General features: G+C 33.5%; 1 protein-coding gene across 1 annotated transcript in view; it reads right to left on the bottom strand.

Annotated features, from left to right (window-relative positions):
• Positions 1 to 2,463: 2,463 nt before the first annotated feature.
• Positions 2,464 to 14,788, bottom strand: part of LOC149782144 (uncharacterized) — a 40,758-nt gene continuing 28,433 nt past the window's right edge. Inside the window, exons 4-5 of the mRNA XM_089934828.1 lie at positions 8,645 to 8,725; positions 2,464 to 3,274 (exon numbers count right to left, since the gene is read on the bottom strand). Coding sequence (XP_089790954.1) covers positions 3,110 to 3,274; positions 8,645 to 8,725 — 246 coding nt within the window. The 3' untranslated portion in view covers positions 2,464 to 3,109. The remainder of the gene's footprint in view (positions 3,275 to 8,644; positions 8,726 to 14,788) is intronic.

The raw sequence follows: 14,788 nt of genomic DNA, 5'->3' as shown, positions 1-14,788 counted from the left end.
AGACATGTTTTGCTAGTATGGTTGCTTTGTCTTTATTGGTAGCAGTGCCTTTAAGTTTGGGGGTTGTATATGTTGTTTTTACCCTAATTGCTTTAATTTTGTCACAGACTTGCTTTGACTTAATATTTAGGTTAAGTTAAGAGCAGAAGGCTTGCCATGTGTTATCTTTTACTGTTTTGATTGTGTTCTTTAGTAATTGTTCTTTCTCTTTAGAGTTAAGATACTCTAATAAGGTTGTAGTTTTCTCGAACTTATTTAGAGCGCTGTTGTGCATAGTTCATTCCACCATGGTACTTTTGGCTTTTGTTAGTTGTTTGTTACTTTTTTGATACTCTGATTAGATGCTTTTAAAATGGTAGTTATTATGGTGTCATGATGATTGTCAATATTTGGATGGTATAGGTTGTCAACATTTATTTGATCTAGCAGGATTTAAAATTGATCCCAGTTAGCTTGACTATATTTTCATCTGGGTGTGGTTTAAATGGGTATGTGTTGGGGTTTTATTTGAATAGTGACAATGATTGGGAAGTGATCGCTTCCTAGTGAATCTTATTGATCTACACCTCAGTAGTGATTTGCACTAATTTGTGGGTGCTTATGGTAAGATATATGGCCGAGAGGGACCCATCTTCAGGATTTAGTATAGTTTTGGATCCATCGTTACGGATGGCTAGATCGTGATTGGTTATCCACTCTTCGATGTTTTTTCCCCTTATATCATTCTTATTCTCTCCCCATAATTCATTGTGGGCATTAAAGTCCCCACAGATGATTAAGCTGTTGATTTTAGCTTTGGTAATATGATGGTAGATGTTTGGGCTAATTGTGTGTTTATTGCCCCCTGGGTCATATAGATTAATAGTTTGGATATCGGTGTTACCTGTGCTAACCATTATTGTTTGATGTTCTATGCTGTTTATATCGTTTGTGATAATTGGAGATGGTAATGTTTCAACATATGTTATTGTGTCGATAGTAAAGATTGCTAGACCTTCTCCGTTTTGTCCATTGTTGCGGTGTTTAAAAATTCCAGGATAGTTTCCTATTATTTTGGCTTAATTTTGTTTGTTTATTGGTAAGGTGTGTTTTCTGGATGCATATTATATCTGGTTTATTGGTTGCCTGGTTGATTTTTTGTTGTAATTTGGGGAGGTTTTTTTAATAATCCTCTATTATTCCATTGCCAGATGGTTAGTTAGCCTTTAGTTGTATTATTTAACCTTAAAATTAATACTTGATAATGAGATATCACAGTTTAATAGAACTTTCAAATTTGGAAAGTAATTAAAATAGATGAACAATGAATGTGACAAAGAGTTCATCTCACGTTTATTAAAGTTTCTGATGATGGGATCTCTGCCACAGTTGTATAACCATCTTATTCCAAATTCAACTCACTGAAACGTCTCCATATAAATGAAGAAGCCTGATGTAATACCAGCGACGTCCAGACGGCCTCAGACGGACTTTTTCCATCTGGACATAGATTCGAGAACCAATTATTCCATTACAGAGAATCCCGCTGTTTGTTGGCAGAAAACTCTCGATTCAGCTCTAAATTGATCTGTCGCGCCATGCGGCAATTTTGCCCACGGGTCATTCCATGAAGATGGGTCCGAAGCAAAATGTTCCCAGTTGTATACACTGAAATCCGTTCGTGAGGAAAGTAATACACATTTGAATGCATTTAACATACTAAGACCTATCACATGTATATATGTTCTACGAACATAAACAATTTGACTCAACCGAAATAGGAATCTAATGAATATGTAATTCTACATAACGTATACATAACGATTAGAAGTACAAAGTACTACGGTACATCAATCAAAACTTAATACATCTCAACTCCCTGTTTGAGAATTACCCCAAATTAAGATATACCCACTAAAATGTTCCAATGTTTTGAACAATAAAAAATCCTCACCCTTTAAAAAATTCAATAATATACAGTATGCTATGGCATACTATAAAAACCCCTACACCACATACAAACATACAAATATATATATACACACTTATTATTCTTATATACTTACTTAAGAAAAGACTGGAACCATTTGATATAGATAAACCAATATAAAAAATACATACGTGGAAAAAAGAAAAGAAAAAAAATTTAATAAAAAAAGGAGAAAGGAGAACAAGATAATAAAATAATAATAAATGGGACTAAATGACTCTGGCAAAGTCAACTAAATAAAAAACATAAAAAAGGAAACAAGGGGGAGGAAATTGGCCCATGACATTAACATGTCGTTGGGATAATAGTACGACCCGAAATCGGAAGTCCAAACTTATGGAACTCGGACCTCTAAAAGTCCTAATGGAGGTCGGAAAGTACATATGATTTTGGCTTAATGGCATTTAAAAAGCTTACAAATATGAATGATAAAAAATTTATAACTGACATTATTGTTTTATACAATGAACATATACAGATGCATTATGGGAGGACAGGGTCAACCCACACTAAATACACTTTTAGATATAATCAGGGTGTCACTTCTAAATTCTAACCAGCTCTATGTGCTGGGATGGGGCTAAGATGTGTCAACAATAGTTGTATTATCCATGGTTGCTGTTAAACTTTGAAGAGAAAGTAGGTGCCCACTGTTCTAAGTGGGTTAGACTGTCCTTGAGTGACCTAATGATGTCCTTTAGTGTATATGTCATATTGTAGCTGTTGTTTCCTTCTAAAGGTTTATTTAATAACTGGGTATTTACTTTAGTTGTATGCATTGATTTTTCTTCCCTCTTCGGTGGTTTAGGGTTTATGATATTTCCTTGTGTGACGTCTGTTTGTATGGCTATATATATATATATGTGTGTGTGTGTATGTGTGAGTGTGTGTCTAATTCGTTCAATCAGAGTTTCAGGGACATATAACCATCTTTTAATATTTTAACAATAGACACCTAACCATAGAACAATAATTTGTAATTAACAGAAATCCCCAAACAAATCTCCACCAACTCTGCATTGTGATTACTCACTAAACTGTTTATAAGAAAATGATATCTATCATTGGGGTTGACCCTGGTTGCTCTAAAAGATAAACATCAAAGTCAGATATGAAGCAATATGTCCTGTACACAGAACTTTATTTTCGATCCAAAATAGAATGAAATTTGTATTCGATGTCAAAAACATTGCAAGAAGGTGGACTGGGGTGTGTATTTCCCAGCCTTATGCCACAGCTTGTCCTCTCATCGGTCGGCTCTATTTCTTCGACAATCATTGGTCTACGTTCTTCATGTCGATGTGACTGAAAAAGACACCAGTCAGGTATGTATGTATGTATGTATGTATGTATGTATGTATGTATGTAGGTAGATAGGTTAGGTAGGTATGTATGTATGTATGTGTATGTGTGTGTATGTATGTATGTATGTATATATGTATGTATGTATGTTTGTATGTGTATGTGTGTGTATGTATGTATGTATGTATGTATGTATGTTTGTATGCGTATGTGTGTGTATGTATGTATGTATGTTTGTATGTGTATGTGTGTGTGTGTATGTATGTATGTATGTATGTATGTATGTATGTATGTGTATGTGTGTGTATGTATGTATGTATGTATGTATGTATACATGCATGCATGCATAGCACGCAAGCACAACCCCATTTACATAGTGCCACTTAAAAATACGTTCTGAAATGTCAAAGTAAAATTGGTAAAATCTTTCAAATCTTTTGTATGATAAATTATCCCAAACAAACATAAACATGTTCTACTACAAATTACAATACAAAAGGTAAAGATGTCAAATTCTTTTAAGAAATATCCATAAACTATAACATGAAGATAAATTGTAAAATTCTTTTAAAAAATTATAAAAATAACATTATATAAGGTATATCTTCTCAACTGAGCACATTTAAGTAAAAAACAAACGTATATTAGGTCATAAAAGCGAGATGACGCTTGATTCCAATTAACATTCATCTGAATAAGAATCACAAGAATTATTTAGATATAAGAACACTCAGAAATTTTTCTGAGATACCAAACATATATTTTCTCTGCGACCCAATGACTTGTACCGGCCACAAAACATCTTTGTTCTCTCTCTCTCTCTCTCTCTCTCTCTCTCTCTCTCTCAGATTCTGTACAATACTTGGTGAAAATTCGTTTGACATACATCAATTACAGAGGAGAGGAAGAACACTGATCCTGCCAGTCATGCGATGTAAGATGTAGACCGTGATATTTATGACAGGGATGGGTTAACATCTTACTGCCACAACAAACTGTATTTAACAGATTTAACAGAATGACGAACACCGCGTTAAACTAATTCTATACGGACATGATATCGTTACTGACTGGAACTAATCAGAACATCCCACTTAAACGAGTAATCAAACACGAATCAACTTTTGAAAGTTATAGAAAAGGTGGTTGTTATATGGATCTCTTAGTATGGATGATCAATATATAGAATTTAAACACAAGGGTGTCAATGTATTGGATTTACATAACTAATAATGTATGTTTATGTCAATAAGGGTAATCAAAGGCTATAATCTTTAAAAAAGAGTTATAAATAATGTTTCATCTACATTTGGATATATGTGTATTATTTATTTTCACTCACATAATGATAATGAATTATTGATTACCTTGAATACCTAGTACGTAATGGGTCAGTTTGGTTAGTTCGAGTTCGCCACGTACCGAGAACGTTAGTGGGCCGACGCTGCTATTGGCCGCGTAGCCCCGAATCGCGGTGTTGTAAATCGTTTTCACCAGCCGTTTTCAACATCCGTTGGCATCCATTTCGGTTGTTTGAAAGGCCTAGGTCGGTTAATGCCTAGGTCGGTTAATGGGATACGTTTCTTGAACGAAAATGAGCCATCTTATGGCTTTTGTCAAGTTTAGTGTGCATCTGTTGCAGATCCGTCACCTTACACATTTAATTTTTTTGTGGGGGGGGGTATCATGAAGCAACTAATAAATTAGTTGTGCTTCAATTGACAGAATGAAATAAAAGAGATGATAATGGATGAAATATGGAATATAAAAAAAACGAAATTACTAATATTTCAAGCATTCAAAAACGATTTTTATGTCAAAATGAAAGAAATTCAATGGATTATGCATGTATGTTTGGAAAAATAAGAAATGATAAAGGGAAAGAGATGAAAAATAATAACAAATTAGAAGAAAGGGAATCTAATGAAAGGGTCTAGAATGTTTAAACGCTAGAAATCTGGCTTACGGTAAATCATACAAGCAATTATGAAATGCATCAGCTGCAAAAATGTAACCGATAACCTCATCTTTCTCAGTGCACCTGCAAAGTGTAGACCTATTGCTTCATTGGTACTCTCACCAATACCATCATACAACACGACCTAATTGGTTTTAATAAGGTTTTGTGACTCAAGAAAACTAACACATACATTCACACATATATTATTTCGCACACAACAAAACGCACGAAATATTGACAAAACTAGTACAGATGACTGAATGCTGCAGACTCTACTGCAAAGTCCTTGTGTTTCTTTTCCTGTTCGGTTAATAAGGGAGTTTAAATAGCTTAGTTTTAATTGAAGGACTTGGTTTAATGTATTTGTTGTCATCTATTTGTAATATACACGGAGACGTAGGACCACTTCGTTACTGCATGGACATAATATCATAATATAAATGCAGAATAGGGGATGTATACAAGTATCATGCTCCATAAGGAGACATCCTGTTTCGATAGCTCAATAGCCAGTACCCGTTTTACATGTCATCCTGACTTCGAGTTTCAGTACTTTGCCTGCGTCACTTTGCTAATTCAAACAGGAAGCGCAACTGAAACGATAATATTTGGTTTGATGTGATACGCTTTTCATCCGTACAAGTCATGTGGTAATATGAGACAGGTTTCTCAACAAAATTCCTGTCTGTAAAAGCATAAGTCAAGGACGAAACAAAACCTTCTAACTTAGAAAAGCGGGAACACGGCTGAATTAATTTGAAGTATTCAGAAGCGAGCGTTGGGTGTACTCAGATATGGTTAAGACTGAAAGATAATACAAACAAACAATGTTACCAATGTTAAAGTATTCACAAGACATTTGGTCGTCAGTTTGATGCTGATGAAGTGTCATAACTGTTGGAAATGGAAAACCTTTGTGCTCTAGATTTCTTAACCTTGGGATGCAGCAACATAGGAATTTTTAGTAATATCCAAAATAATTTGAACGCTGTAAGGGTTTATGGTAACCAAGCAATAATTTAATACAAATTATTTTATCTAATTTAATTGTGAGTATAATGATGCATTAAAACGGATTTTTCAGATGTGTTTATAATCAAAGGTGTAAAGTCTATTTGCTATGGTTGATGTTGAATGCCCTCTATTTGTTAATCGTATCTCTTTACTCGATCTTGCTGATTATTTAGCGTACTATCTGTACATTTGAGGTCTGCGCAAATCACGTGACCTGGCGACATACTTCTTTAAAGAGTGTTTAAGTTGTTACACCTTCCTTTGGGATTTTGTACCAAGCATATGTTTGAATATATATCTGCTTTTCAAGTGAAGCGGATAAACTAATTGATACAGTGTGATACTTTTATAATCGATTCAGAATAAATTTTTTGTAAAAAGGATCTTTTAATTCCGTAATGTCCCATATTTTGCATATTGTATGAACTGCCATTCGCTAAACATATTGAAGTTTATCCTTTCTATATTTGATTTCTTTTTATACGTCAGAGAGTACGGACTGACGCTGTAAGATAATTTAAGGCGTAAACAACTTTCAACCTGAAACAAATATTTATGATGAAGCAAACAGTTTTAACCAATTATAGATATCCGGGACCCCCATCTTTTTCTGACTAATACATGCCCCGGATGTGTATTAATATTCTGCCACAGAGAAATGGAAATACAACTTGAAAGATTAATTAAATGGTTATCATTATAATAACCTTAATGGTTAGCAAAATACAAGCTGGTAACAGCAAATCTCATTAGTATTAGAAGTAATCTCAGAGAACGTATTCCAAAAGTCTTCATTAAATGCAATCACTAATTCCTTCATACAAACGTATTAGGGCAGTTATCCCTGTCGATGATGTAGATACTATCAATGACGAACCACACATAATATATGACGTTACTAACTGAATCATAGGGTTACTAAAAATACATTTTAAAGTAAAATCAGCATCGATACTGTCCTACTTTTTACTTTATATTTTACCTAGATGGAAGCAACAATTAAACTCCACATGAGATGGAAATTCATTAGTTGTTCATTGTTTATAAGAATTAAGAAATCGATGTTCATCATTCCGAAGAGACTATTTGCAAAATCAATCCCCTATAAATCACCTTTCAGTTCCAGCAACCCATCCTGCCATTTCAGTTTAGAAAGGACTGGATTATTCTTCTGAAAATTACTCAGATCGTATTCACAAGACGACGTTTATTTGTTAAGCAGTATGCGAGTAGTTAGAGGATATTGTCTATCAGGATGTATGTCATATCAAATATTGAACGTATACATTAAATAAAGTTTACAGAACAAATACTGCTTGCGTATGTTGATTAATAAGTACGTTGTACCTCATACACATAATATTAATGCACGAAGAAGAAACACAAGAAGCAACAAAATCAGAACAACATGTAACAGGTTGCACCAATGTCTATCATATCTATGTTTGAGTCATGCTGACAAGATTTTGTCCAACACTTAAGTGTCAAGAAGGCACTTTTTCTTATTTCTTAGAAATTATTATCTACTTTATAAAAACCAGTACTCAACTGAGCATGGTCATCATAAACAGTTACATAGAGGCAGACATAATTTAAATACAAAATTGCAGCAAGCATTGGAATCGTTAGTAGCGAATGAGATCCGAGAATATATGCAGACATTAGAAATTAGATATCAGTAAATATGTACGAGAATGATTTTAAGACAAAACATTTGGCGGACATTGAATGCAACGTTTTGCACATATATTACATACACCAAAGTCAGATAATGGAATATTCTTTATACTTAATTTACATCAGTATGCATTCGCTGTTAGATACGACTGAGGTTCGCTTATCTTTCTAAAGGACATCAAACAAAATTACGAAACGGGATGATTATAATCTAAATTGAATAAAATGCATTTAGCAAATGCACTATTTATAGATCGTGATAGACTGCCTCGTATTACGTGGTACCGATCGGAAAGTCACATAACAACGTACGAAGAATGTATATGGCAAATATTTTAAACTTAGTTTATTAACCAACGGCACGGAAAGACCAAAAAACTTAAGATAGGATTTTTGTGTTCTTGTGATTTAGTTTCCTTTTATGGATAGAGTAATTTTATCCGATGTGCATGTTATTGGACGTTTATTCAGCTTATCTCTATATCTCATTATCTTTAAATTCTCCTACACATCCCATGCAAGCAACCTGGTATGCGGTGTCTAGTTACGAAGGTGTTGGTCATGATTCTAAAGCCTGTGTTTATACATAATGCAGTTAGCACTACTCTGGTCAAAGATCCACGTTGTATGTCTGTCTGTCTCACACACACCCATGTATATATATATATATATATATATATATATATATATATATATATATATATATATATATATATATATACCTCGTCATAAAGGTCATTCCCCCCAGGTCGATCTGGAACCTGTTGGTTTGTTGCCACATTTTCAGAATCAGCCTCCATTGCCTACAATAATGACAAAACAATATATTTTGTTACATATTTGCTTTAACACGTAAGACAATTTTTCATACTCTGCTTATTACGTTCTACATAAAGACTACCCTTTTCCTTTAAATAATATAATTACAATAATATGTTTATGTTACAAATTATTAAACAGCTATTATAGCAACATATTATGAATCAAAAATTTTAAAACTAAGAAACCACTTTTATAATCTTGAGTCATCATAAATGGTGCGTACAATGCAATACATATTGATATTAAAATAATGTGTTGATGCGTCAGTAGAATGAACTTGAAGCTCAGTTGTGACTTTTGAAATAACAGTTTAAATCTTATAAAGCTTTCCATATAACCATTCTTTAGAAAAGTAATTGACCGGGAGAGGTTGTCCCTTTTCGAATTTTGAAAATCACTGTACTATGATGTCAACTACAATTTATGGGTCTACAATTTTAAAGGTGTTATTGAAATATCTAAATGCGTCTTTACGCTGATGCTACACTCAGAGAACACAAATACATTCTTGTAGAATAAATTAAGTGTCATACGATCGAAAATCACTCAGATATGCACGCCTTAAAGAGATGAAAACGCAACATCTCTAAATGTAGAAAATGAATGTATAAGGTCATGAAAATGAATTGAGTCTCAAAGGCTCATACCTATATCTTTAAATAGATTGATATTAAAATGCTCATGTTGAAAATAGGTAATTATAGGTAATTATCTCAATCAACATGACTTACTGGGCTTTCATCAAATTTAAACACAATAATATGGTGGTCACTTAGATATATTGTGGTAGTTGGCACTAGAGGTAGGGTTGAAAATTGTTAGCTTATGCTTGGCATTCCGTTTTTTGATATTTTTCCAACCTGGAATTTGTTGAACATATGCGTTGGGTTTGACGTGGCAATCGTTTATAAACAAGACAGTTGTTTGTATCCATGCAACTTGCATAAGTATACAGTCAAATTAATATATCGTAATTGTTTTATTTTCTAGCATATGATGCATTTCATATCTTTTGTGCATACAATCTGCATATTAAATCGTTTTCCAGGTTGTTAACATTCTCTTTCAAATAGTCAAACCACTAGCATTAATAAATCAATATTTTTAGCAAGGTGATAAGCTTTCTCAACCTGTAATTCCGTTTCTCACATCTAAAATGTCCGTACCGCACACCAAACCTTGATCAACTTGTACTATGTTGAAATATTAAATAATACAGTAGTGTACTTATAGCTTATCGGAAATGATTTATTATTATGCACTTTACATTATTCAAAATTGTCAATAGCGTTTGTATGTTTAAGAAATGCAATTACATTTGGTGAAAATAGCTGATTATGCGCTGGAGATAATGGGAGAGTATTAAGCAGAATCAGGCAATTTAGGTGCTCTCACGGTGTTTAGGCCGAGAAATTCGAGTTATTGAGGTGGTCAACGCTATCTTGAACATAATGTTTAACAATGAGTTCTCGGAGGAAGCTAGTGTTTAAATTGGCATTATGCATGAGGGAGAGAGAAAGAGAGAGAGAGAGAGAGAAAAGAGACCGACAGAAAGAGAGTACATTGCCACTGAAATCTTGTATTGAAATATAAATAGTACTTTGCCGCTAAAATCTTGTATTGAAATTTTACAAGATTCGAGGCTTGGTCCAAGTTTGAACAAATCTTTACGCATTGTTAAACCTAACGAGATATTCTAAAATGTAATTGATCTAAAATACCAAACATAACAAAACTCCAGTTACGCTTCCGAATTTCAGAACTATAGTCTTTGAATTATATTGTTTGGTGAGCAAGTCTAAGTGGAAGGACCTACAATTTGTCTATTACAAAATATCGATGAATCAAATTAGTTTAGTGTGTGTGTGTGTGTGTGTGTGTGTGTGTCTGTTTTGAATTTTAATGTTGCTTTAAAAAAAATTCAGTCATATCGCTACGATGTCTGCAGTGTGGCAGTTTTTGAAATGATGATGCAACTGCACAGTTTATATATGTTTAGCCACAGTTAAATGTATATTTTTATATTTATCTTTCATAAAATGCAAAATGCTTATCTTAAACATTTTTAAAGGAATGTGTGAATAAAAAGGGGACATGTAGTAAATACTAAACCACATACATGTTTTATTCTGAGTCTGTGGAAAGAACTCGTTCGATACGGCGTGGGAACATTGTCTCGGCCTGACACACTTGACATTCTTAACCCGTATCATGTTTGTTCTTTCCACCTGATCGGAATAAAACACATATGTAGCATTGACGATGTATAGAAATTTAATATCATTGGCTAGTGTATGGTTATGTGGAAATTTAAATACTTGGGGATCTACCAGGAAAATTTGCCATTAGCGATTTGGTGACCGAATGTTCAATGCTTAAATGAAATTTAATGATTATTTAGGCCAGTAATTTACCATCAGCGGCTTGGGATTGGCAGAGACCATTCAAGAATTAACGTTACTGGGCTACTGCCTTCTCCTATGCTAGTGTAACATTAACGGTATATGGCGCTCTATGGGACATGAACATGACTGGAACGTTGCGTTATAACTTATCCAATAAAGCGAGAGTTCCACATTACTTTTACACGATGGAACTGATGGAAATTTAAGATAATGAGGAATTCTCATGGTTTATGAAAATTTAATTGAGTGGGTCAGACACCTAATGACATAGAAATGGTTCACTCTGGCTGACTAATCCTCTTCCTGACTTGCAGCTACCTATTCTGATTCACCAACGCAAATATGTATTCAACAACACTTAAGGTGAGTGTTCCAACACATATTAAGACTCACTAACGTCTATTTTGACTGGCTAGATATTGATATGACTGACTACCACATATTCTGACTTTCCAATACCGTTTATGACTAACCAAAACCTCTTTTAGCTGATAAACACCTACTGTGACCGAACAAAACAAAATACATTACCTATTCTTACTGGAGAATGCCTGTTGTGCCAAACTATTCTAACTGACAAACAACACTTCTTACAGATCAAAACCTATTTTGAATGCAGCATTAGGTTCACGATAGGGCGTATGGAAACTGATCATACGGATACATTTTATAGACTTCATCTGACTTTGGAGCATAGACGGACGGAATAGCTTTATGTAGCTTGAACGTTAATTGGACAGATAAAATGGAGTCTCGAGGAAAGACATGATCGCATACTACAGACAATGACTTTTACATTCTAAGCCCAACGCATACAAGCTAAAGTATAATGGAAGCATGAATCTTACATATCGAAATTGGGTAACACTGAACCTTGTTGACCAAGGCTCACACATGCAAATTCATGTGTAAGTGCGATGTAAAGTGCGACGTATAGTATCGAGGACTAACAGTTATTCCAACAGACATCCACATCTTAAGCATGAACACCTATACACATAAACAAACAAAAGTTGAGGAAAGTAAAGTATGATGGCAACTAACACATATAATTACAATCCAGGAAAAAGTTTTAATATTCCACAACCATAGTGAATCATAGCGGTTAACTTTCATAGGGCCATACAGTGACCCAAACAATATTTGCGTTACATTCCAGCTAACGTTAAATTGTTGTACCTCTTGAAGGGACAACTACTATGTGAAGAAGAAGAAGAAGAACCAACTGAATCAGAAAATGGTAATATTAGTTGCATATATAGGCATATAATCTGTTTTGAGTCAAACTGATACGTTTTTATGTCGAGCCTCATTTAATTTCTCATAAACAACTGTATGCAGTATACACAACAAATATACTTTATTCTCAAAGAATATTGTAGTCTCTACTATTCAAACAGGCTACGGTTGGTAGCAAGCACTAATGTTTATCTGATTAATTGAATTTCTTACGCCCAGGGGATATATATAACAGAGCAAGACTAGTGTTTTTAAAAAGCCAAAGCTATTTAAGCTCTTACTGAGCCATTGTCAACGGCAACAACAAAACATAAAATAGACAAGCAATACACTCAAACAAACTCTGCAATTACATATGTTTACATACAGAATTTGGTATTGATCTACAACACGCAGTAGTAATGGACGAGTGAAGTAGTTGTGTACACATTTAGGGAGTTATTTAATTAAAGAAGTGGTGGCTGTAATCAGATGATGCTTACTGTTGTTCTTTTGGTGCCTTCTTGGATTAAATCCGTTTTAGTGTAAGATTCCTTTTATTTCCTGGTTTGGGCACACCATTTTGGGTTGTGAGCATGCGTGATGCATTGGACGAAAGATAAAAGAAGATACCAATATTACTCTTCTCTCTGTAGGTCAAAATCGAATAGTTCGTTACAACTACGTGAAATATTAAACTTTTCCAAAATTGAATTCCATTTAAAACAGTTAGATAAAATTGTATAGTTTCAACGCTTATTGTTGTTTGCTTGGTCTTTGCTTCCTGATTGGCCATTACAAGGAATCATTTAAAGTCTGAAGTTTTTAGGCTTGTAAAAATCGGGTCTAGGGCTATTGGCTTAAGTTAGTTGCGTCTCTTAATCATTCCTGACGAACATACAAACCGCTCGATACTGAATATCATTGCCCAGGGAATGAGCTGGAGGGTCAGCGTTTGTCTCCCCAAAATCAACATCCCTTAATTGCAACAATTACAAAACCTTTTTACTAAATATCTCTACGTCAACTGAGGAACAAATATATGTTTTCAGGCTCTATTCTCCAGTCCAAGAATAACTTGAGTAGTAGATTTTAACTGCAACACTTATTTCTCTCAACTTATCAAACAGCTATAACTGTAAAGTGTCTTGGGTAAAAAAGATTTCAATCTTATAGACATTGTATAAGCATGGGTTATTAATCGATAAACCACAAGCTATTCTCTCTTGACACCAGCTGCCATCCGTAACTGCATATTAATAATCATAAATAAATAACGAAAACGACACAGATGACCTATCTGGCTATATTTGAATCAATGCATAATCATTCTTTTAAATATGAACAAGGAAGTTTGTTCGGTAATACGAACTGACCGTTTTAATATAATGACATATACCAAGTCATGTTGTTATTGTTTCATACGCTTCATACATTTTGCATGACACGCTCACAATATTAATTGAATAAAAACATTCCCACCAACATGGATTAATCAAGAAACTCTGGAAACTAACATTTTGCGGAAAGATTGCATTCATTTCTTTCGATAAAATTTTAATTAAATTTCGGTTGGCATGATTGTAAGACAAACACATTTAAAACTCAGCAAAATAGAATAATCTTTGAACAGTTGAAAACTAAAGGTAGCAGTCGAAATAATGTCTGTGCAACTAAATATGTGTCATGCATTGTCGACATTCCATTTTCTGTGAATTTTTTGAACTGAGTTTACGCAAGTTCTGATGTATTACCGTTTAATTAATGTATGCTGTATCACAGTTTACATTTCACAAACACTTTTATTTTCTGTATAACGGTCTTCACCTCAATACCTAAGGTGTCTTTGGAAATTTTTTAAAACATTAAATGCAGAAAAACTAGTCAGGATAGATGCATTTACTGTAGATAGTATTGATTTAAGGTAATACTTGTATCAGTAGAATGCATAGGTAAACATTATACTCAATTATGAATTGTAGAATACACATCTTTTGTAGAAAATGGAGAAATCAGAAGTGATAGAATTGAGATGCCTGTAAATATTTAATAAAATAAAATTATTACAAGGGAAATCTGCTGGATGAAACATAATTTAATTCTTAGGATATACGTTTGAATGATCCAAGTCGAGAAAATGAAATATTTCATTAGGCATAATTGATTTAATGAATATATATATATATATATATATATATATATATATATATATATATATATATATATATATATATATATATATATATATATATTAGAATGATGGCCACTCATCACTCTTAAGATTATCTAATCAGATTAATCATGTTCATAAAAGTCGTAGGGAGAAGATTAGGATCTGAAATTGTTAGAATGTAATTAGCAAACAAAGCATGTATAGATTGAGACTATGGGACTTAGCCACTACATTAAAAAAACGACAAA

This window comes from Sinohyriopsis cumingii, chromosome 15, assembly GCF_028554795.1.
Source record: "Sinohyriopsis cumingii isolate HCF-2022 chromosome 15, ASM2855479v2, whole genome shotgun sequence".
NCBI lineage: Eukaryota > Metazoa > Mollusca > Bivalvia > Unionida > Unionidae > Sinohyriopsis > Sinohyriopsis cumingii.
This window is presented reverse-complemented; position numbering and strand designations above follow the sequence as displayed.